This window comes from Coturnix japonica, chromosome 34 (genome assembly GCF_054131305.1).
Source record: "Coturnix japonica strain WE chromosome 34, WE-NBRP24, whole genome shotgun sequence".
NCBI lineage: Eukaryota > Metazoa > Chordata > Aves > Galliformes > Phasianidae > Coturnix > Coturnix japonica.
In genome coordinates, this window is record NC_140696.1 from 5,969,015 (window position 1) to 5,994,193 (window position 25,179).

The 25,179-nt window shown below is 48.0% G+C and overlaps 2 protein-coding genes across 11 annotated transcripts in view; one reads left to right on the forward strand and one right to left on the reverse strand.

The window, feature by feature from the left end:
* ARHGAP32 (Rho GTPase activating protein 32) overlaps positions 1-16,341 on the forward strand; it is a 132,513-nt gene extending 116,172 nt beyond the window's left edge. For all 9 annotated transcript variants that reach the window (XM_085525789.1, XM_085525792.1, XM_085525791.1 and 6 more), the window contains 10 exons: positions 805-949; positions 1,550-1,632; positions 2,891-2,998; positions 3,920-4,065; positions 4,853-5,054; positions 5,792-5,937; positions 6,552-6,626; positions 6,945-7,799; positions 8,457-9,376; positions 9,790-16,341. In XM_085525789.1, coding sequence (XP_085381915.1) covers positions 805-949; positions 1,550-1,632; positions 2,891-2,998; positions 3,920-4,065; positions 4,853-5,054; positions 5,792-5,937; positions 6,552-6,626; positions 6,945-7,799; positions 8,457-9,376; positions 9,790-12,090 — 4,981 coding nt within the window. In that variant the 3' untranslated portion in view covers positions 12,091-16,341. The remainder of the gene's footprint in view (positions 1-804; positions 950-1,549; positions 1,633-2,890; positions 2,999-3,919; positions 4,066-4,852; positions 5,055-5,791; positions 5,938-6,551; positions 6,627-6,944; positions 7,800-8,456; positions 9,377-9,789) is intronic.
* KCNJ5 (potassium inwardly rectifying channel subfamily J member 5) overlaps positions 2,265-25,179 on the reverse strand; it is a 71,544-nt gene continuing 48,629 nt past the window's right edge. For both annotated transcript variants that reach the window (XM_085525798.1, XM_085525799.1), the window contains exon 4: positions 2,265-4,092. The gene's annotated coding sequence lies outside the window, so the exon portion shown is untranslated. The remainder of the gene's footprint in view (positions 4,093-25,179) is intronic.

Here is a 25,179-nt window from a genome sequence, read left to right on the forward strand (position 1 = left end):
AATTTTAACAACCTGCTTGTGAGGCTTTGCTATGCAGGCTCTAAGGACCCTGCCTGTAGCTGTTGTGCACAGCAATCTGCTGAATAGAATGGTTGTCCTTGCCTCAGTTCCAACCCTTTAATTCCCCATTCCAACTTGAGCTGGTCCATCCTTCCTATTGCCATGTTTACCCTTTGTTAAGCCATGCTCATTTTCTATTTGGATGCACTCCAAAGGTGCTTTAAAAATGTTTTTTTCCTGAAGCATTAATTGCATAATTCCCTGGTCTAGTAAAGAGAATGAGATGATAACTTCCTTCTCAGTTTTCTGAGACAAAAGGAGTGGAATACGTGGCATAACTCGTAGACACTGTCCCTGTTGTTCATCTATATCACTACTGCTTTCTGTAATCAAAATGTGCCTTGATGCGTCCGATAAGCACAGCAATGGCTTATGTTCAGCTGCCAGTGGCCGTGCTGCTCAGTGCTGCTTTCTCATTTCAGTTTCCAGGCCTTTGAAATGCAAAGGCAAGCAGTTTTCATTCTGACCTACAGAGACTTTTCCTCCAGGCAGCTCTGTGCTCCCAGAAAACATGCTCTGGGGGCTCTGCAAGTGGTTTTAGACCAAGTAGTCAGTTGTAAAGCTAACTGAGAATGCTTTACCATAAAGAAGTTCTATTTTGGAAACAACCGGTCTGGCGTGGCTCATGTGGTGTTGGTGACTAAAGGAAGCTCTTGCTTTTCATTTGGCTGTAATTTATATTGGTTTTTATTTTTTTTTCCCCTCTTTTTCAAACCCCTCTGTCCGTTTTTGTGTCCTCCGCAGCCACGAGTTTGACTCCGAGCAGATTCCTGACCTAACCAAGGACAATTATATCCATGACATTCACAGCGTGAGCTCCCTCTGCAAGATGTACTTCAGGGAGCTCCCAAACCCTCTGCTGACCTACCAACTCTATGAGAAGTTCTCAGTAAGTACAAGGCTGGGCCTCGTGGCACGATCTGTCACATACACATGCATCTGCTCTCCCCCTCCCCCCCTTTTATTTTTCGGTCTTAATTCAGTTTAAGTTTGGGTTATTATAGAGATCCAAAGGGTGTATGTGTAAAACGAGCAGCTCGTGCTTCCCACACACCAGATGCCCACCTGCTGTTAGTATCCTTCCCACTTGAACAGTGGGAGATGGATGCAGTGGTGCCCCAGGTCTGAGGTCCTTATTCTCTTGCCCCATTAGGTTTATTCATTGCCATATCATGCATCACATTGATGCCACTTTGGAGGATTCCTATTTTTTTTTCTATGCTCCAACTATAGAATAGGGGCAGTACCTGGAGATGGATGCCCACTGCAAGGAGCTGAGCTGCACAGTCAGGCTGTAAACCAGCCCAGCACTTGGATTCCTCTGCCTTTATCACATCAGCTGCATACACCACTATGTTCCCGAGATGCCTCTTGGAAGGCAGAGAGGCTCAAAAAGTCTTCCTTAGTATTAACAAGCAATGCATTGTCCCCGTAGTTCCAGATCCTGCAGCAGGTATTTGTGTCTAAATCTCTTTCTGCCTTATTCCAGGATGCTGTTTCTGCTGCTACAGATGAGGAGCGGTTGGTTAGAATCCACGATGTCATCCAGCAGCTGCCCCCTCCTCACTACAGGTCAGTGCTGCCCTCGCTCTGTAGTTCTGCACTGCTGCATTTCAGAGCAGCAAATGGTGCCATTCCAGGTTTTGTCTCATGTCATTATGCCTATGTACATTAATGGGGATTATGGCAGCAGTTGATCTATAGTTTACTTAGATCTTACCCACCTGCCATTAAATACTTTGCATAGTCTTATTTTATTTCCTCTAGAAGTCCATATAGGAGGTCCAGAAGTGGCTGATGCCATTGAGGAAGGCCCATGTCTGGGTTGGTCCCTTGGCATGGGGATGCAGCTGATGGCTGCGATGCTGCAGTGTGGTATTTAGTATCTGCTTAATATTTAATGCCAATAGCAATAATAATAATAAGCAAATGGTAAAACTGACTTAAATAACTGTGGATAGTGTTCATTATTTAAATGGCAACGAGCTCATTAGAATAGCGTGTAACAATTAGTATTCGTAATATCAATATATGCTAATTGATATTCATGACTATTTGTGGTGTATGATAATTTAGCACTTAACATTGCAGTGTATATTAGTAGGCAATTAGCCAGTATTAATAACCTCTGCACTGTACAGTTAATGTATGCTGATTGGTGTTAATAGTATTGCAGTTTGTCTTGACCAATTATAATGTATTGATTGGTATAAATAATATATGTTAATCTCCATGTTAATATTAATAAATATCCAGCTAAATATAATGAATAACTAACTAGTGATAATATTTAGTGTTAACTAAATATCATGTATGGTGATTGGTATTAATAATTAATTTATTGTAAGGCATATTAACCTATCATAATTAGCCTATCATAATGCATGGTTATCCATAGTGACCAGTTATTATGGGATGGGGCTGAGTGTACTGGAAGGGATGGAGTCCCTCTCCCTCTGCCCAGTTTTGCAGTAGCAATTGGGGATAATGTAAAAAGCAGCTTTATTTTCATAGGGACATCAGTCTGTGAAGCATATTCAGATACACTTTGCTGGTATCTGAGCTGTTAGATCCCCCTCCTTGTCTGCTGGATCCAGTCCTGTGGCAGAAAGCGGCTTTTTCCTTTCCCCTGGATGACTCACAAGAGACCCCTCCCCTCCACCCCTATGTAGCTGTTATGATAAGGATAACTTCACCATTCTTCTTCGGGTACACAGTTCAACTTTTGTTTTGATTGTTCACAGAAAAGAAAGCAATGAGCTGAGGTTTGTTTTGTCAATTGCAGCACTGCTCACTGATGCTGAACATTTGTGCCTCTCTTGTTTTCCAGGACACTGGAATACCTAATGAGACACTTAGCTCGTTTGGCTGATTACTGCACCATCACAAATATGCATGCGAAAAACTTAGCCATCGTTTGGGCTCCAAACCTTTTAAGGTAAACCTGTTTTTTTCCCCATTTCAAGGCTTACATCTGTTCTCCAGGAAAAGAAAGCTGCATCAATCTTACCTTTTCCTCCATCAAACGTGCTCTTCTCCTGTCACATCTCTAATAATAAGTTACTCAGAGCAAGGGAAGGGCCTGGACTGTTCTCCCCCTGCCCCACCAGCACAGTTTCCAGATGATCATTTCCACTCCCATTTAATTAGAACTGCTGTGTCCTTGAGCAGCCAGGAAGATTTGTTCAGTGGCATCACTGATTTCCCACTGCAGAAGTCTCCAGGGTCTGATCTGACAGCTTTTGGCTGCAAAAAATTCAGGACTTAGGGAAATGATCTTGGAGAAATGACTCCTATGGTTTGTTTTCAATGTGCCTTACAGGGTATCCTGAAATTAATGATGTAATTTGAAAATGTGTGCTTTAAAAGAAAGAAAGAAAATCACCCCTGGCCTCCATTACATTGATTTCTGCACTGCTTTGTTACCAGCCTGAGAAGTCTGAGTCATAGCTCCCCCTGTGAGCAGTTAATGAGGGAGAGCTATTTTCTCCTCTCTGGCAATTCACTCACAAGCACTCTTTTAAAAGATCTCATTTGAGTTTGCTGTTGTGAATACTGGGGTTCTTGCTGAGCAGGACCAGTTGGAGACATTCCCTGCTAGAGGAAAAGCTGCGGAAAAGCCCATGCTGGGCTTTGTGCATCGCCACTGCATTAAACTGCTGCCACTCATTGTTTCTGAAAGGAAGTTAAGGGTGAGCTCCTGCTCTGTGTATATGATACGTTTACCTCCATCTGGACCTGCCAGACTCATCATTTCCTTTTTTGACCAAGTGTTTCTCTTGCCTCTTTTAGCCTAAAACCAAAACCTTGCAACCACTTCTGGCTGGTTGCAGTGGTACTTAATCTGCCTTTTCTTCAGATCAAAGCAGATCGAGTCCGCCTGCTTCAGCGGAACAGCTGCCTTCATGGAGGTGAGGATCCAGTCGGTCGTTGTTGAATTCATCCTGAACCACACAGACGTCCTCTTCAGCTCCAAATTCAGCTCAGTCATACGAGATGGAGCAGGTGAGTGTCTTCCTCCATTAGTTTTACCTTGATCAAAAACAGTAGCAGACACTTAATGGAAGCCCTCCACAATACTTGAAATATGCTTTTATTATCAAGGAGACAACAGATTTCCAAGGTTGTATAAGAATATGGCAAACATGGCTACCATCACCTGGTAGAACCTGAGCCAAATGATCATCACAGCTTTAGAGTGGAGTGTATAAATTTGCCTAATGGTTTAATGACTCAGGCATTCACATTGTCTGCTTTGACACAAAACTGGGGGGCAGAAGGGTCAGGGTATGTCGCAGTGTATCAGCTAAGCTCAGGAATACTGTGCTCTAGCAAGGCACTCTGAGCACAGCATCTCAACCTGTACCAGCCTGATAGAAGCAAAAGCCTTCCCCAGCCTGCTTTATGCCATCCCATGTTAGTCTAGTTGGAAGACAGCTGGATGCCTGAAATTTCACCCCTGGTACTCAGGTACAGCTTACAAACACCCGAGGCTGTGCACACGTTACCCGGAAGCTGTGATGTTAAGGGAATAAATAGTAGGAATGGGTCCAACCAGGATGTTGATAGGAGGGGATGATAGACTTCCTTCCTACACCTCTTATCACATGAGAATAACTATGTAAATACTTGCTCTGTAAGCAGTGGCAAACAAGGACAGCTCTTAGAGCAGGCTCCTTGTGCTCCCCTGCAGCACTGCTCTGATTAGAAGAATAAATCACCTCCCCCAGAACTGTGATGGCTGTGCTGCTGCTTTCTGATCCTCCCTCTTACCTGTGGCTCTCCCTTACAGGACACAGTTCTTTATCACGACCCAAGTCTCTGTTGGTGTCTTCTCCCTCCACAAAGCTGCTCACGCTGGAGGAGGCACAGGCACGGACACAAGGCCAGATCAACTCCCCCATCGTGGCAGACAATAGATACATTGAAGTGGGAGAAGGACCGGCAGCTTTACAAGGGAAATTCCACACGGTCATCGACTTTCCATCAGAAAGGTAGAGTAGATATGTGCTTTCCCAGCACATATCATAATTGTTCAAACACTTACTGAAACTAACTTACATTAATCATGCATAAAGCACTGTAGACAATTTCTACCCACTTTGGACCTTGAGGATTCAACTAACGAGCACACAGTTGCCCAGTAGGTTTAGTTTAGCCACACAATGGTGCCATTCCTTCCCTTTTGAGCATGAGATGTATAAAGCCACCTGGTGTCTATCCTTACCTGTGCTAACAGTACATGGAAACACTGGGTTTTCCCAGATCTCAGGACCCTGTGCCTGAAACAAACTCTGGTTCTCTAAGCAGAGCCATTGGATAGACTTGTGGGCACTACAACTCAAACAGGGCAGTGGGAGGAGGCTGGTGATTTGTTAACACAGCAGAAGAGATGCTTCTGCATGCCTTGTGTGGCTACATGGTTCCTTAGAAAGCAGTTAGACCACCACTGAATTAAAGCCATCCATCAGATGCTGTGCTGTACAGCTGTGGAGCCTTTGCTTACCTGCACTGCATCTTGCTTTGCATAGATTAGAGGAATTTATGCTAGTGAGACTTCAGGGCTGAGCTTGTAAGAGTGGAAACATCCTCAGCTGTTTGAAAGAGACCGAGTTTCTAAGGTCTGTGTCAGCTGAAACCGGGCAGTGCTAGGAACTGCTGCCAAGAGCTCAGTGCAGCTCTTCCCTCACCCTGCACAACTCACACCATTCATTCCATTTTCTCACTCCAGAAAAAGACCGCCCAACAAGATGAAGAAATCACCCGTTGGCAGTTGGCGTTCCTTCTTCAACCTGGGGAAATCATCCTCTGTGTCCAAACGCAAACTGCAGCGCAACCCCAGCGAGCCCTCAGAGATGAAGGTCATAGCCCTGGCAGGTAAGGCTGCATTGCCAGCTTTCAGAAGACAGCAGCGTAGGATTCATGCTTTGAGTGTGCTTGGATCTCCTTCTAGCGTTCAAGCCCATGCATGACATCTTTAGTTAACCCATCTTTTCTAAATGGGTCTTGTGTTAATGCAGAATCCAGACTTGTTATAGCACAAAGTCTCGTGCCTTCCCTCCAAGTAGCTTTCAAAGGACAGTAAATGAGCACCTTTACAAAACTCTCAGCAGGGAGTTTAGTCCCATCTTCACCCTGATGCCCTAATTTCAGTGTAACAAACACATTCTGTGACTGCACATTGAGACAGTCTCCCTTAAGCATTTATTTGTGCTTGTTCAGTGCTCATAAAACCAGCTGTTCAAATGTTGCTTTCTTCCCCATTGTGAGAGTGTTGCTGTCAAGAGTTAACCTGAAACCATGGGCACATGCAGAAGGACCTGCCTGGCACACTGGCATGTGGAGCAGCTGATAATAGAAGTGCAACTATTACTTTCAAGTCAGCTTTACCATTGCTAGAAGCCTCTTTGCTTCTTCCTGCCACCACTCTGTAACCAAATGTCAACCACTTCCATCATTCAGCTTGTCACTGTCTGGTTTTATTTCCCCAGGGGGACGTGGAGACAGCGGGACTCTTCGCTCAGCTAAAAGTGAAGAATCACTTACCTCTCTGCATGCTGTTGATGGTAAGGCAAAACTTGGGTTTAAAAAAAGGTAACATCACTGAGACTGCAGATAAGCAGCAGGGCAGATGCCTGCCACCCCCCAGTGAAAGCTGGACTTGTTAATGAAGCAGCTTATCCATCCCTGTTGAATCGGACCTGATGACTGCTTTAAAAAAGAGTTTGAACAATCTTAATTAACAATAGCTATTGCTAACATTGTTTTTCTGTTTAGGGCTCGCCAGGTGAGCAACTTGCATGCTAATTGAAAACCACCAAGCCATTGCCTCCTCAGACAGTAAAGGTTTGACAGTTAACCCGTATGTACCTACTCATTCCTAGGTGAATCTAACCGGTTTAGACCCAGAAGACCCAGATCCAGTAGCGATGCACTGTCTGCTTCCTTCAATGGAGAGCTCTTAGGAAGCATGAATCGCTGCAATTCTTATGACAACCTTCCACATGACAACAGCGATGGGGATAAGGAGCTCATCCACGTTCCTGCCCTCATTTCTCCTCGCTCTTCTGAAGATGTTGATCTGAGCCCACCAGATATTGGAGTTGCTAGCTTGGATTTTGACCCCATGTCTTTCCAGTGCAGCCCGCCCCAAACAGAGTCTGAGTGCCCAGACAGCAGCAGCTCCATGCTGGAGTCGATTGGTATAAGTAAGGAGAAGCCAAGCCTCTTGAAGAAGGACTTGGAATCAGGCAGCCAGTCCCAGACGCCGGGCAGTGCCACGAGCTCTGAACCAGTCTCTCCATTCCAAGAGAAGATGAGTCCCTTCTTTACTCTGGACCTGAGCCCAACTGAAGAGAAGACCTTCAAACCCAGTGACACCTCGCCCCAGATGGGGAAAAAGCCCATCAAATCTCCCCCGCTGACCACATCAGAACCAGTCTCGTTTGCACTGCCCAGCTGCACATCGGAATCAATTGGAGGAATGCTCATCACAACCAGAAACTCCTCCACTTCCAACTGGAGCGAAGAGATTGGGATCACTGAAATCACAAACAGGTTCCCAACCCAGATGTCCTTGCCTCTGAAAGAAATTGAAAGAGCAGCAGAGGAGGAAGCCCATCAAGAGCTAAAGCATGCCCAGATAGTGGCTGCTGGCAAACCAGAGTTGCCAGAAGAAGGGGAGAGACCAATGTCAAGCAGTCAGAATAAGACTGTCCCCAGTGGACACGCACAGCCAGGTACAGTGCATTTTCCTCCATTCTTTCTTTAAGTTCCAAAGGGGACCTGCTCTCAAAAAAGTCCGTCTCTGCGTGCCTTTTAGGAGAGGGGAATGCCCGTCAGTTCTGATCACAAGTGTTCTTGCAGGGCTGTGCAAATCGGTACGGTCTTAACCTCTGTCTTCTTCCTACATCACACAGATCTCGGATATTTTTCCATAATACTTTCTATACTGCTTTCTTTCCCCCATCATGTTGTACACGAAAATCTATAGCATGTACTTCTAAAACATTTCGGCTGATAAATCATCTAAGACTTTTCTTTTCTTAAGTTAAAGATCTGCCAACACTCGAAGAAGGGATCCTTTTTGCCCAGAAACTTATGATCAAAATTGTGTAAGGGTATCTCCTTCTCTGCTACCTTCTTCCTACCTCTCTAGAAATGCAAGAGGAGCCTTTAGACAATCTCTTGTGTTTTTCCCTGTTTGTGATGAACTACTATGCTATTGAGCAGCATTTGTATGTAAGACAGAAGATACAGTATTTCGCATCAGAAGGAATTACTGCTGTGAAAATGTGGAGAGCACCTATTTTTTCTTAGGGTAGTCATTAAGGTTAGGTCACTCTCCTTATTGGGTAACATAAAATCACTCTCTCTTTCGATTTTCCCCCTATTAGGAGCAGTTGCCCTCGACTCCCCCCAGGATCCTGTTCCTGTCAGTTCTGTGTCTCTTATCCCTCCTCCTCCTCCGAAAAACGCAGCGCGCATGCTAGCCCTAGCGTTAGCTGAGTCTGCACAGCAAGCATCTGCTCAGTCTCAGAAAAAGCCAGGAGATGCCCATTCTGAAAGCACCAGTTATGGAGAAACTGAAGCTGCTACAGCTCTGGAAAAGCTCCATCTCTCTGCTGGAGCTCCAGACAAGCTTCACCTGTATACTGATCTGCCTGAGAGCCAGCTTCACTTCCAGACTAGTGCACCAGTTGAGCAGGATTTTCAAGCTAGCAGCACAGCTCGGGAGCAGAACCACCCTCCAGGTGCACCTGGAAGTCAGGACCCCCAGCCTCTTCACACCAGCGTGCCTGGGGATATGCCTGCTAGAAGAGATGCAGAGCAAGAGCAGCCCAGCTACCTTGCTGGTCAAATGGAGAACAAAGAACAGCTCCCAGCCCATGCTGAGGACTGGGAGCAGACACGGCAGCACACTCCAGGGGCACTGCCCGACTGGGAGCCGCCTGCACCTGACTTGCCTATGGATAAGCCCCATGTTCGTGCATGCACATCTGGGGACAAGCAGCTCACTTCGACCTGTGCATCTGATGATAAACTTGAGACTCCTGTAACTGCTGGGGAGAAAAGCACCCCAGTCCCAGTGCCGTACCTGACAACCATCCAGACAGCAGCAGCAGCTGAGCCTAACCGTGCACCGACATGTCAGCATGCAGCTGGTCCTGCCATAATTCAGGCAGATGTGACTGGCACCGCTGCTCAGCGCACACCCACAAGCAGCCAGCCCACCCCACCACAGAGGCAGGATCACCAGTCTGCAGTGGGACAAGTGCCAGCGGCCTCTGCAAAAGCATCCAGCAATTCCAGTCAGGTACGTGGACATGCCCCTTGCTCAGCTTTGCACATGTTGGCAAGTGCAACATCTGTGCACAGCTCCAGTATAATTATAGGGGACTGAGGTCTGGGAGAGTTGCTCCCAGTCAGTCTTGCTTCTGGAAGAGGCAGGAGGCTCCTTGCAGGGAATTGTGAGTGTATGGCAGAGGCCTAACATGAATGCAGCACAGAATTGCTAGGTGAACACAAGGGAACACCCCAAATATAGTTGCTCTCATAAGTTTTACAGGGGAAAGAAGTATTTGCTGGGGTTACTGATCCAGTGAGTGGCATTTCTGAAGTGCTCAGAAGGAAGTAACTGACAGTATCCTCTTCCAACAGCCTTTAGCGTAAAGCAGCTCAGATTCCCAGTGAGGGAACTGCCTCTAACTTCTGGTCTCTTCCCAACAGGCTTGGGGTGCAGCTACACCTGAAAAACCACCCGAGCCTGCTCCTGGTTTTGCCACAGAAAGCACATCCAGCACCCACCGCTCCTCCTCTGTGCCCAGCAGCCACCAGAGCCGCTTGGAAAAGCCACGGGAGAGCACGAGGGCTCCCCTACTGCACCTGCGCTCCGAGTCAGTCCCTGCTCACTCCTCCTATGGCTTCACTCCACCTGTCCCACCCGTGAGAACACTGGAGAGCAAAATAGCTGCCGCCATGCACTCCAACAACACTGACGCGATCAACAACTCCAACTACCACGCCTTCCTGGCTTCCTCCATGCTGGCCTCCTCTGTAGAGGAAGTCCTGCTGCCTCCACCAGCCCCTCCACCACCACCGCTGCCACCACCACCCCTTGCTCCACCACCACCACCACCACCACCCCCCAAGCACGCCTCCCTGCAGTCCGTCTATGTGCCGCATCCCAAACCCGAGAGCATCCTGGAGCCCTCCGGGCCAGATGTCTACCTGCACCACAAACCAACCTCCATCCACCAGTTCCGACCTGAAAGCGTTCCTCCTCACATGACCTACCACAACAAACCAGACCAGCACCCAGCCTACCCTCCTCGATCGGAGACGCCTACTTCTGCGGGCACTCGCTACAACACCTACGCAAACCAAGGGAGGAGCGCCTCTGCTGTCTACTCCAAACCTCGCAGCCGGATGGAGTTTGTGTCCTCTGTGAGTCCCACAGGCCTGCGGAATGCCACCTATGCTGAGGATCCTCCACCCTACCCCACCATCCGAAGGGTTCAGTCGCTGCACGTTCCCACTCCGGCCGCCTCTGCCATCCGCTCCGTCCCCATTTCACGCACCGAGGTGCCTCCAGACGATGAACCACTCTTCTGCCCGCGGCCCCTCTACCAGTTCAAGCCATATCAGCCTCACTCCGACTACCACGTCACTCAGCTGCAGCCTTACTTTGAGAATGGGAGGGTGCATTACCGCTACAGTCCTTACTCCAGCTCCTCTGGATCCTCTTATTACACCTCTGCTGATGGGAACTTCTATGACCTGGACCCCTACAGCACCATGCGGGTCAGGCCTTTTCACCCGCTGCACAGCCGTGACTTCACATCCTATGAGGCACGGCTTCATAGCAAGGGGCTGTACCGCCACCCCAGCCTGTCTGCCTACCCACGGGGTGGCCTCATCGGCCACCTGGCAGGTAAGGAGCACAGCTTCATCAGCAGGGACGTGCCTCCTGCCCCAGACATCAAGCACATGTACATGTCGTGGGACCTGGAGGACATGGAGAAGTACCGCATGCAGTCTATTCGCAGAGAGAGCCGCACGCGGCAGAAAATGAAAGGACCACTGATGTCCCAGTATGACAATGTGACCCCACTGCTGCCAGAGGACCCAGGAGGGCCCGATATCATTCACTTGCGCAGCAAGTCAGACCCTGGGAAGAGCGGGCTGCTCACTGTGGCAGAAGGGAAGGAGGGCAAGTACCCAGCCAAAGCAGCTACACCCGATGGGGATGAACGTTACTACATGCAGCACCCTGAGCCAGACCTGGACAGAGCCCACTACCACGGCGCCTATGGGAATGGGCAGCCGGAGAAGCCGTCCCTCCCCCAGAAGCAGAGCAGCATCCGCAGCAGGAAGGTGCACGAGCCAACCTGCAGTGCCAGCGACCACCGGCCACACCTGCAGCAGGAACCGAGCCACAGGCAGCCTTCCGAACCCAAAAACGGACCCCCTTATCCTGACTACAGGCCCAAAGGCCCCGAGCCCGCCGAGCCCATGGGTTACCAGCACTTGGGAAGGAAGTACTTCCTGGCAAACCAGGATACCCTGAGACTAAACCATAAGGAAGTGAGGCTGGCAGATGACAGGCCAGATTTGGAAAGGTCCCGAGCCAGGCCCAGCACGTCCATTGAGAAGCACTCCAGAGATGGCTACAAGGAAGAGGAGCACACCGCCTCACCCATGGCACCACCGCCTTCACCTGAACGGAGCCACAGTCTCAGGGTGCAGCACCGCGAGTCCGTGGAGAAGGACCCTGCCCTCTTCTACCCATTCCAAACCCTTGGGAAACGCCAAAGCACTATGACTGTGATGTCCCAGTATGATAACGTGGAAGATTACCATACCATGCCTCAGCACCAAAGAGGGGGCTATGCTGGAGAAGGGGGGTGTGTGCCCCCCGCTTTTACCCATGTGCACAGTAGAATTTACGCCACAGCCCTTGGCCAGGGGGCCTTCCTCCCAACAGAGCTATGTTTGCAAAGGCCTGAAACAGAGGTCCATGTTGAGTGAGCACACAGAGGTAAAAGAAATAATGGAAATAATTGAAATAATAGAGTTTTAAACAGCCTCTGCTGGACAGTGGACTGTTTTATTTTTTCAACGATGGAAAAATAAAAAGTAAAAATTCCTGCCCCAATGAGCAAAGCAAACCCACCTTCAGCCCCACCCCTCCCAGCCCACCATTCACTGTTTTTATGTAGTAGAGATGGAGCTTTTTCCATATCATTCGAGACAACTGGAACAACAGGGCAGGCTGTTGGTGCACAGATATTGCCAGAAAGGACAGGCAGAGCTGAAAGAGATGCTGCTGGGGTAGAGGAAAGGAAGTTTTTCCTTCCCTGGGTTTAACACTGGCAGTTACCAGCACTTCCTCACCATGTCTCCATGGTCCCGTGCATGACAGACTGTGCATGCTGCTGTTTTTGTGAGCCCCGCGTGTTGCCTTTCCCACTGTTAGCTCCCAAGAAAGGGTCTCCGTGACGTGCGGGAGTTGCTTCTACCTTCTCTGAGGTTATGCTGGAAGAGCAGGTGGGAAGCTGCAGGAGCAGGGGGAGACCTACTGAGCACTTTCTTCTTGATCAATGCCAAGGTCAAGCCTCTCCTTTAAAGATTGTTGCTTAGGCATAGCAGGTCCGCTTCTACTGCTTTGAAGTGGGTGTGAGCCTGTTTTGACTTCAGCCTGTGGAATGGGATCTGAAGCAAATCCAGAACACAGCACACTTCTGAAATTGCTTAACAAGTTGCTTCCGACTACATGAAATCAGATTAAAGTTTCTCTAGCCTAAGCAGAGACCAGCTGTAGAAGCCAAGTAGATCACAGGTCTACATTTCTTGTACCAAAAGCCAACACCAAAAAAAAACAACACAGACACACTCGGGAGCAGCACCCCCATTTCATGCCAACCCCTCTTTATGCTGCTGGGCTAGCTACAGTGCAGGTGATGTAATCCCACACTGTGGCTAGCCAGTATCCTCTCTCTACAGAAATAATAACATTTCTATAGCATTATGCCCAGCTTGTAAATGGGAGCACAGTTACTAGCTGGCAATGAGTGTGCAAGTGCTGAGTTACCTGCACAGCCAGGTATTTGGCCCAGGCCACATCCTGCAGCTCTCAGATCAGGGAGTGCTCCCATTGACCTTAAGCTAAAGGCTGCAGGACGCTGCTTGCTGTAACCTTTCAGTTCTGTGTTGGCAAAGGGATCCCTGTGAAGTCGTGGCACATGCAGAGTAGTTATGTGCTGTCTGTGCGCTGTGAAATAATATTCCCTCCTGTATACAAGTGTAGATGATACCAGTATTCAGTTATAAGTAGGGACAGAAGGCCAGTGCACTCTGTAATACACTAATACCATTGTCCTAGGTATTTACAAGCTTTCTGTACTGTAAGAGAAGCCAGGCACCCACCCTACGCAGCCTCCCAGACTTCCCAGGACTAACTACAACCCCACCTTACAAAGCACATCCATTTCATTAGACAGGGCTTGCAAGCAATACTTGAGACTTAGGATTTTTAAACGCTCACTGATAAATACCAATTCCTGTTCTGTGTGGCTGAAGAACTTCTGTACCCATTTCAAATCTCTGATGTTTTATTAAAAAGCTGCAGGTCCTGCACTTGGGACACAGCTGTGAAAGTTAAAGGGAGCTTACATCAGTTGTGCTGGATATATATATATATTTTTTAAGCAGAAGTTTTGTGGCTATTTTGAATCATAAAGAAGAGCTGCTTCTGGTAGCTGATCTGTCTTCAGCTGTTTAGTTCTTTTGGTCTTGTAGCCTTGTCTGGGGCTGTTTCACTAACAGTACCTTATTGTGCAAAGCTGTTGTTTTAAGCGTTCTGTCTGGAAGAGATGTTTTGTGTTCCAGAAATGAATCTGGAAGTCAGAAAAAGACTGAGAGCCAGATTAGCAGTAATGACCGGGCAGAAGGGTTCATTTCCTCATGGGGGGGGAATGCTATTTGTAATATTTGCTTTTAAGGAGTTAAAAAAAAAGATGCACAGAAAGGAGGTGTTAATGAGCCATACTGTGGGTCATTTCCATCCCTCAGTGCAAGAGCTGGGGAATCCAGGTCGAGCACCCCTGGGTTCTGTTAGGATGAGAGGCAGTCCTGCAGTGCTGAGCACAGACTCCCATGACTGCCAATGTCTCCATCTGAACAAGGGACAATGCTTTGGTTTGGGCTATTTGGGATTCAGGTAATGAGAGCTGGAGGTTAAACCTCTCTCTCTGTGAAAGCCTTAACTCCCCTCCTGCCCCCAGCACCTAACTTCCATTTTGGCCTTATCTAATCAGGACTATCCTTCTGCTACGAGGGGGCTGAAATCAGCTCCCACCAATTCTAAATGCCTCTGGATTTTCCTGTGCAAAGCCACTGTCTCCCTGTAGATACCAAGTGCCATCCCTGGACAACTGTTCCCCACAGTGTTCCTACCCTCTCCAGCTCCCTGCACTATAAAGGTGCTGAGCATCCCCTTGGGAACAAAAGCTTTCAGCACCTTCCGAACAAGCTCCTAGCAGTGCACATCTGTATGCCAAGATGGGTGCTACAAACAGCCTTCCCTCAAGAGAAGAGCATCTCTACTGAAAGAAAGGCACACAGCAGAAAAGTATCTGATGCCCAGCATCCTCTCAGCCACATCAGCACATACTCAGGGCTGTGCACTCCCAGAGAACAGCCTAACAGCAGTGCAGGGCCACAACTAAACAACACAAGTTTAAGTCCCAGCATCTCCCAGACAGAAATATAGATGAGCAATTCTCTTTTGGTTTGGGTAAGCATTCAGCAGTCATCCCCACACCCACCCCATGCAAAGCCATATAGCCAACTATGCAGTTCTGCTCTTGCACTGTGCTGATGGTCCTAAGAAAGTTTTTACGTGCCCATTAATTGATTTGCAGTAAGGCAATCAAGATATCTTTCCAAAATCATAGCTGATAGGAAAAACAGGGCGTTGTGCACCACAGCAAGGAGGTTATACCAGGTATCCCAGGAAGGTAAGTTGGCAGTGCAGTTCTCAGCATCCTAGCAGAGAATAGGGAGAGAGAGCAAGGGGATGGCAAGGCAAACAAAGAACAATTCATTGCAAAGCCAGTTGTGCTCAGATTAAGTAATTTACTGCCTAACCTCATCTCCAGACAAGATGACAAGCAGCTGTGATGTCAAATAATTCCCCTATACTTGCCACAAGCTATCTGCATCTTAAATCACCACTTCCTAAGTTCTCAGCTGAGTTCTCCCTCATGCAATGCAAGAGTCAGGGCCCAACAGCACACTCCAGCTCTGGATTTCCACCTCCACATTGGAGCAGTGAGTGACCCACAGGAGACCTGTGAGCAATGAGGACCCATCCCCTAGAAAGTCATTTCTGATTTTCAGAAGAGGTTTATCAGGTGAAATTCATATGCAGAAGTGACAGAACACCCACAACTTTGTGCCTGTGTCTTTCCAGAGATCCTCATTTTGCACTCATCATTTCAAAGGGGTTGGTAAGGATTGTTTGAATGGCTACACAAAACCAAAACCAACCTGAAAACACACATGGTTCCACTTTAACCCCAGAAGGGACAGAACCGCTGGTCGGGGCATTGACTGAAGCGATGTGTGATGTGTTAGGAAATCCAGATGAGATACTGTTTCAGTTTCTTTTGTTACAGGGGCTTAGGCATGCGACTCTTCCCAAAACCTCGTGCTACAGAAACCCAGTATTGAAGGCATGGTCTGGTGTAAGCAGCCATCCAGCAGAATACCTTTGTGTGCAGTCTTGCCTCGTCCAGTCTGTGGGGGGTGGTGGGAGGGGGGATGGAGGGAGGACAGGGTTGTTTTGCTGTTCATTTTCCTGCTGTAGAAGACTTGGTTTTTCTTTCCCTGAGCCGCATGAGAGAAACGTCCCAGAAAGTCTTGGGTTACCTTTGGAGTTCCCTTCACTCTAATTTATATAGTGTCTTTTTTTTTTTTTTTTTTCTTTTTTTTTTTTTTTGTGAACTGGTGTAAAATGTATATGCTGACAAGCTCATGTATTTTTATGTAAATATTTTTTGTGGTTTCCCCACTGCCCTCCTCTGTAAATATTTAGAATTCTCATATTCTTCTCACCTTGTATGATGCAGATGTGGTTTTGTTTCTGTTTTTTATTTGTACTGTAATGCAACAATCCAGACTGAGGTGTCTTGTGGTATTAAGCAAAAGCAACAGTCCCACTGAGCTCACACTCAGATGTACAACTTGACAGCATTAATCAAGCCAGGTTAAAAACTATTCCTGTGTACGTGTGTGTTTGTGCCTCTGCCTCATTAATTAAGAGTAAATAGCCTGGAAAGCCATTTTGTGGCCACAGCAGGGATCTCTAAAGCCAAGGGACAAGGTGACTTTGTGCTCATATGCCAATACCCCTCTAACTGCTGCTTATCTGCCCAGTCAGACTGCAGACCTGATGGCTGCATAGCAAACAATAAACCAGCCTGGGCATTTTTAGGCTGCCATCCTTCTCACCCAGCACGACAGGGCAGCAGAAATAGCTCTGCACAGAAGGCATAGGGCAGGGAGGTGGGGATGGACAGATGGCAGCAGCACTGTGGCCTTTGCGCCTGGCCGGGGGCATTCTGGCACTACAGGCATATTGCTCACTGTTAGTTAACAGCAAAAGGTGTTGGGAGGACTTTCAGCAGGTCCTCTCTGTGCACCTGTAATGACTGGGAGTTATTGTGGTGGGACGATAGCAAGGTTACTGCTGTGCTAACTTATGCTTGGGATAGAGGGACACTGGGAAGGTTATTGAGCATTGCTGCCAGGCTGGAACTAACAGTCCCCCCACCCCCAAACAAGCCTGCTGAGGTCAGCAGTGGCACTTGCAACATGGGCTCCATGAGATCAGCAAAGGCAGAACACAGCAAGCAAACACAAAGTCTACAAATTCTCATTTCATTCATGGCAGCACTGTACATTAATTGCTAAAAAGATCGGGTCCATGGTCAAACCCATCCCCAAATGCCAGGAGCAGCTCCCAGCAGCAGCTCCGTACTTCTCTCCCCACGTGCTCCCACCAGGCGGCACTGTTCAACCACTTGTGCCTCTAAAAACCAACTTCTCAGACCCATTTCCGAGAATTAGGCTTCGTTCTAGCCAGTCCTGTCCAGGTCCCCAACTCCTGACACCCAGGGAAATACTGGGATGGGTGTTTTCCTAAGGAATTCGGTGCTGTAGCAGCACAGGTGCTGTGCGAGCAGTGCTGTGGGTCCCTGTGCTCCTGCCAGGCGGACACACAAACTGCAGAGCTCAGCAGTTCACTGCTGCTGCTCAGAAAACCATCAGCTGTTCAAGGGCTCCATCCCCAGAGGAGCTCTGCCATCTATTAGCCTAGCATCAGATGCACCGGTACAAGAATCAATGATAAGCAAGCCATCCAGAAGCAGCAGCTGAGGCTGGAAAAGCAGCAGCACTCAACCCCTCCTCTGCTGCCCCGCTCCATCCTCCCTGCTGTATCCTTCTGGGTTATGAAGTCCCCTGGCCACAAGTACCAAGTCCAGCAGCTGTCAGAGCAATGCTAACTCGATGGCAGCATGGCATCCTCTTGCACAGCATCAGTCACTAGCCAGGGTTTATCTCCTCACCTGCAGAGGCTGAGCACCTGCTGCAGGGTGCAGCCCTGCCCCCAGGCCTTCCTGCTGCTTTGAGAGCTCCTGGAAGTGATAACCAGGGCAATGCGACGGGTCCACAGAAAGCGTGCTCACAAAAATCAAAGTCTCCCCTCCTCCAAATCAAGGACAGGCAATCTCATCAGCAGCCATATCCCGGGAGAACATCGTCCTGCTGCACTTCAAGTTTAAATTCAAACAAGATTTATAAAACAAAGTGCCAGACAGGGTCAGGTTCTCAGACAGGCAGGCGGGCAGCCAGCAGAGCCACATCCATACCCACAGCCCAGGGCTTGCTCCCAAGGGTGGGAGACACCTGCCATGCCCCTCACCCTTCCATCACATGCTCACCTTCCTCAGGTTTCACTTAACTCAAAGCCATTCGGTTTTCTTTCCGAGGGGCATCTTAAAAGTCACCTCACATAAAGGATTTGTTTGTTTTGCACTTTTGGTTTCTTTTCTCTCCCTTCAGCTTCACATCTCCCCATTCATCCAGCCCCAAAGGATGGGAACAGGAGCACAGTCTGTCTCAGCTTCTACAGCAGAAGATGGGAAGCTGAGAGTGGGTGGGTACACAATGAAGCCTGTGCCCCCCCCAGAACAAACAGGGCAGCACGTTCGGCATCCAAGATTCACCAAATAAAAGGGGATGTTTGCTGATAACACTGCATAATGCAACAGCCTTCCAGCTCACACTTGCTGAGGTGCACGTTGGGTACAGAAGGTGCCTCAGTTACTACAGAGCAGCCACTGGTTTCTGTAACAACAGGAGAAAGGTTGCTCTAAACACTCTCCTATTTTCCCCCACACAAAAGACTCTTAGAAAAAGAAAACAGCGTTAAAGGACAACCTTTAAAAATGAAACAGTAATCTCCTCACTCAGCAACGCAACCAAAGCACTGTAACAAAACCCCAAACCCACAGACATTTCCTATCTCATGCTGCAGGATGAGCACAGCAGTCAGCATCACTGTGCAGTGAGCTCTGCTCAGAGCACTGCCCCGAGCAGCTCCAACCCAGGTGAGCTCCTGGATGCCAGCAAGATGCTTTGTGTTCTGTCTGCAGCACTCAAATCTCGTCCTGAACCCTTGCGTGCCAGATCTCACATCCTTGGCATATGGAATTCGTGGGTTTGAATTATAGACACAACCTCTGCTCTCTGCTCCTGCACACATTAGCATTTCTCCATAGAGCGTGGCTCTGCTCCCACTCTCATATCGAACAGCTTAAGTGTCCTTGTTCCAGCCTTCCTCCAGCTCATCTCCTGGAGGATGAATAATGGAGCAGTGGTGAGGAACAGAAGGGAACAGACATGTCTGTTTGGGGTTTCAGGTCAGACAGAGAGGAGCTTGAAACCCAAACTGGCCAAATTAGAAGGAAGCTGTTTATTTCCATCCACCCGCAAGTAGCATCACTAGGAAAGAGGCTCTATCATTGCCCAATCCATCCTAAAGGAGAAGAGAGACAGCAAGGAATTAGGATCAGTCTCGACTTTCCAAGGGGTTGTAGCCCCATGATGCCCAATTTTATCCTCCTGGCTTCAAACCAGTCTTATAATTTACCCTCGCATGCTGATATGAGATGGGTCAAATCTACAGCCCTTTCCAAAGCTCTCTGCACTCAGCAAAGCCTGTTTCAAGTTTTAAACATTAGCTCATTTCAAGCATCAACAAATCAGGCAGGATCTTCAGAGGTAATTAAGCAGCTAATCAATGTTTAGAAGCTGAGCCTCTAATCGCTCCTCAGAAATACAAAGTGGACTTTTCTTACTAGTTTTCCCAGGCAGAAGAGCAGGATGGAGCTGTACCAGACTGCAAGGGATCGTGCCCAGCCTCCCTGCTTCTGCACGTGGGCTTTCATGCTCCAAAACTGCATCAGCACTTCAGAAACATCAAAGCAATTCAGTCTGAAGAGGTTCTTTTTCTTTCCATCCATTAAAACCCTGTGAAACATTCCCCAACTTCAGCTCTTCCACAAAGAACCACCAGCATGGAAACCCTGATTGCTCTCTGGTTCCTCAAGAACAAGAAAGAGAAGAAAAAGCTGAAAGTAAGGAACCAGAGATGGAGCAGAAGAGCTTCCTCCTGCACTGTCCAGTTTTCCTCTCCAAATTGGAATATCCCTGGTTTTGGTACCAGGCTTATTATCGAACAACAGCTCCTGCACATCTGCCAGTGACTCTACCTGCCCATGCTTCACCTGACAGCTGTGAATTACCCGCTGTGTACACACAACATTTTCCATTTAAACAACCCTTGAGGCTTTTTCTCTGAGCTGTAATCAACAAATGAGGTGACACTCTTGCCTTTGGCAAAAGAGCTTCTGCCAGGTGCCTGGTAACCTGCCTGCTTCTGTGCTTACCTCTGTGCACAGCCAAAAAGCAGCAGCAAAGGCTCCCATTACTGAGCATCATTGCTGTAGCTGACATTATACAGAAGTCCCTCAGCCCAAAAGGCATCACCCAGCAGCAAATGCTGGCAAACAGCTCTGCAGTCCTTTCTCTGAAGGCTTCTACCCCACCCAGGACACTAAACCTCAATGATATGGTGTTCAATTACTGCTCTGTTCTTCCAAAGACAAGGTCAGTGCTAAGTGTTTGCTTCAAGGAGAAAGCCATTATGGTTATTTCCCAGGGTACGGTACAAGCCAGCTCACCGTCCTTGTGCAAAGGCATAAGAGAGAGGCTGTGCAGGGATAGGGTTGACTTTGCCTCTCTGCATCCTTGTATGTTTCCTGGACCCCAACTTCTTGGGTCACATCTGACACCGCTGCAGCCCTGCTGAGCCCAGCTGCCTCATTGAGAGTCACAGACAGCCCTCCCAAATGGAATTAGGAGAAAGAAGTGCACTGTGCCCTGCACATGGAGAGAATTATCAATTCACTACTGAAACCTCAAGGTAAAACTGCAAGAAAAGGACATTTCTAGGGCTCCTCTGGCAGCAATAAATCTTCCAGCTGCATGGGATGGGAGGATGTAATAAATCTGAAATATAAGTCAACAGGAGCATCAAAGCTTGGCCAAATCCAGCCTTCAGTGTGTTGCTGGGGTTCACCGAGAGCCGCCTGCTCAGCTGCTCTGGGAAATCAGCAGGTAACCTGGAGAAACACAAAGAGCAGCAGAGCTGGGAGCTCAGTCCTCATTCCCCATTCAACACACTTGGACGGCACTCCAATGTTGGGCCAATACACACCCTGCAACACTGAGCTGCTGCGGAACACAGGAGAGCAGCAGAAAGGGGAAAGGAGAGGAAAAGGAGGGAGGAAAACCAAGCAGAAATAGCAGGGCTCCTCCTTCAGAACGCAGTGAGGAGCTGAGGGCGGGGGGGGGGGAGGCTTCCTTACATCTCAGTCTTCATCCTCCAGTCTCTGCTCAGAGAGCAGCAGAGCTGCTGCCAGCCCAAGGAGGGAAGGGCAGGAGCTATGGCATGCTCATTGCTACACATTCATTATCACAATGACAGCACACTGCCAAGTTAGAGGGGTATTTTTAGACTGGAGAAAAAAAAACTGGGGCCTTATTAGAGATTTATTAATACAGAAGCAACACGAGCGCTCACAGTGTTCTTGTGTTTTCCCTACACTCAGACAAATGAGGTTTATTTCCTTCCCTCCTCCAGCTTTTCTAGACAAGGGGATTGATTCTCATCCAGCCCCCGCAAGGACTGGGGCAAAGACAGCAGCTCAGAAGAGCAGAGATGAGAGTCCCTGCTTGGACTTAAGGACAGAAGGTTGTCTTCAGAAGGACTATTTTTGTTCATGTCATGGTTACAACCACAAAGTCAGGCAGGGAGCGGGTCTTGGTGCAAGTGCAGTGTAAATGTAGCCCACTGATGGCCATGATGGGCAGACCAAACTCGTGCACTCTCTGGGACATCCTGCTCCCCAGAGAGCTGTTGGCTTGTGCACAAAGGCCAGGGCAGCTACATACAATAAAACTTGGATATATGGACTGGATTAAGTCTCTATGTGGTCAGATTTACCTAGAATTAGAAGCAGACTGCATTTCATATAGCTTTGAAGTAAACAGACAAATTAAGGCCATTTAAAACAGCAGTTGGGCTATAAGTGATCCACTGTAAATCCATGCTGCTGGCTAACTTAGACTCATTTTCACCCAAATCATAGAACCACTCAGATTGGAAAGCAACCCTCAAGTGCCCAATCCAACCCCTCCCCATCATGCCCACGTCCCTCAGTGCCACATCCCCACAGCTCTGGGACACCCCACTGCCCTCCTGTGCTGTATCATCCATGACCTGCCTGTGTGCCTTGAGGTGAACCTGAGCCACAGCCGGTCACCCAACTGCCCTGGATTTGCTGCTCCCAGCTAATGAGCAGGCAGGCACACTTGGGCTTTCAGCCCGGTTTTCTACAAGAGCATTTCTGGCTGAGCTGTGCAGACAGATTATTTAACAGAAGGACAGGAGAAAACTGGGAGGGAAGGAAGGATTTAGGCTCTCCAGGGAAAGCTGCTGACAACAAGCAAAACACAACACCCTGGAGAGAGAGTGCTCTACAAGAGACTAAGAGGGAAGGAAATGTATTAACAGCATCGCAGGAGCAAACCTGGATGGAGTTCCCAGCTGACAGGTGAAAAACAAAGGGCAGAACAGACCCTGTGGTGCCAAGAGTGGCCATTGGAAGCACAAGAGTGGGGCAGAAGGGAGCACTGCCTGCACCAATGGGGCACAGATCTTCCCAGGGCTGGGGCAGCCCCACAGGAGGCTGATCTGGGGTATAACCACACTGAACACTCCCCTTACAGCCATATTTTGCACACAGCAGCTTATTTCACCAGGTCAGGTTTCCACACAAGGTGACAGCAGCAACAACAGAAAATGCTGAATGCATTCAGCAGCAATACATGGAGCTGGAAAGAGAGTTACTGAGCAGGGTTTATCAAGATAACCAAAGCAGCAGCTCAGTTACAAAGACAGAAACTGATCCAAATACATCATTGGTTTGGCATCTCTGGGGCAGAGCACAGGGCAGGCTGCAGAACCGAACGTCATTCATTGCATGCAAGCTCTTATTACAGATGCTATTGGGCTGCACACAGTGATTAAGTTCAAAACCACACTACCAACTCACACTTAATGAACTAGTTCAGCTTATGGAACGATTTAGTTGAATGATTTTTCTCTTCATATTTCCCCCCCTAGCATAAGCGGGGCCATGGGTTAAGCACAGCTATTCCATCAAGATCAAGAAGGAAAAAAATAACGTGCCTATTAGCATTGGAGCTAAGGGAATAATTAGCCGTACCTCTTTCTGCTCACAGATGGGCTGGAGCACCTCACCATTTCCTTCTATTTATTTGTGATGGGAAATTTGGAGAATTATTCCTGCAAATAATTAGTTATTGATGTGGGAGTTTGCTGAGAGGAGAGCACCTCGAAGCAAATCAATCTGTTATTCAAGGAACATTTGTTGGTTGGTCTGCTTGGCATGGCCATGGGGAACTGCCCCAAGTTCCATTTACAGCAGTCAAATGTTCTTTTTCCTTTCAGAGAATGCTTCTCTCCAGCATAAAAGGTTTGGAACATTTCTTGAGGAGAAAAAAAAGCATTAAGCTATTTTATCAATATCCTAGAAACATTTTCCCGGCATTTAGAAGTCATCAGAAACAGCATTAAGATGGATTGGAACTCCTCAACCCAAAGAGCACAGAGAGCTTCAGATGGACACAACTGGGGGCTGAGCTTTTATTTCTGTTCAGTTTCCCACCTCTCATCACAGCAGGCAGAGCACTGACCACCAACAACTGGCATTTACTGCAGTTCAGGTTGCCACTCCCAGCACAGCAGAGCAGACTTGCAGTCTGCAGTAATTAGGAAGGAAGAATGAAGCAAATTAGCTCTCAGCCTTCAAGAAACCATGATTCATGCTTCGCTGGGCTTTGTCAAAATGAGCTCAGAGCCAAGAGAGCCAGAGCTTTAGTCCATCCTGAAGTTACAGAAAGGAGAACTCCAAGCAAGGTCGTAGCATCCTCTGCATGTCCTGTAAGAGCCCAGCTGGCTGGCACTGAGGACATGGAAAGAAAGCTACAGCTCTGCACTTGCTACAAGCATTTGGTGCACTGTATGCTTTCTGTCTGCAGAAAGAACAAAAGACTTTTTAAACTCACTAAGCTCTGCATCAACACCCAAGAGCACATAGGCCAGCACTGCACAACAGCCCTGCCCTGCTACAAGGCAAGGAACATGGGCTGGCAGGGGACAGGCATCATGTTGTGTCACGACGTTTAATAGCAACGAGCTCTGAGATGGGGGATCTTCAAGTCAGCCTGCCCCACACTGTGTGATACGGATATCACAAAGCTTTCCATGCTGCAAATGGAATGTAAAACAGACACACCAGCACGGCCACATCGTGGTCCTCCCAGCATTTATGGGAAAGCTGCTTTTAGAGACCACATAGAGCCACCTGGTGCAGATTGTCTGGGCTCCTGATTTTAAGTGCTACTTGAGCTCCTTCACATCACATCTCCCTGCTCATCCCCCACCTCTCCTACAGCATTTCTTCAAATTATAAGCAACAAAACACTCTAAAAGTATTACTTCATGCTGCAACGATAAGAGATGCCAGTGTGAAACACATTTTGGTGATAACCAAATCCAAAGTCACCAGTGCTTGTTAATGCAAATGCCTCAAACTACCCTTAAGCCTCCAGCTTCCCTCCTTCCCACAACTATAGGGCCACTCTCAGCATCCCAAACAGCTTTAGTGCTTATTCCTTTCAACACTCCACACAAATCAGTCTTACCATGCAGTGATGGGTTCAAAAGAGATCTGCACTTCCCGGGCAGAGGAAGGATGGTTCTGTAGTTTCCTTTCTTATTTATAAAGCATGTTGTAAAATACAGGGGGGAAAAAAGGAGCTTTAGGAAAGGCAGGAGATAAATGTTTTTAAAGGAACATCTTACTCTGCAAGCCCAGTAGGAAATGCACGATTCAGTGCTTTCTCTATTAATCTCATTCTATTCTATTAGTTAATGCTATTAGCTTCCATCATCATTACTACTCAAGATTAACACTGTAGGATTTGTCCCTTCAATGCCTGCTCCAGGAATGGGATCCACACTTAAGGCATCAAACACAGCACCCAGGGCAATGCTTTAACCTGCAAGGAATGGCATCAAAAGGACATTGAGAGATCAGACTTTAAAGATCCATAAGAAACCTCTCAAAAAAGAGAATCAGTGTGCAAAGCAATGCTGCATCACCAGCATGAGGTCACAGAGCAAACTGCACCAGGAAGGAACACCGCAGCTCAAGGTAAGCAACATCTCATACTGCTCAATGTCACTTTGTAACCTTAAAGGCATTGCTAAGTCAAGCCATGCTGAAGCCTTGCTAAATTAAACGGTCTGGCTGCAGGGCAATGAAGTGGATAGCTGGAACTGCTACAAAATTGCACTGCTCCTCTGCCCCAGATAAGATTGTTAACAGTGAATTCTGC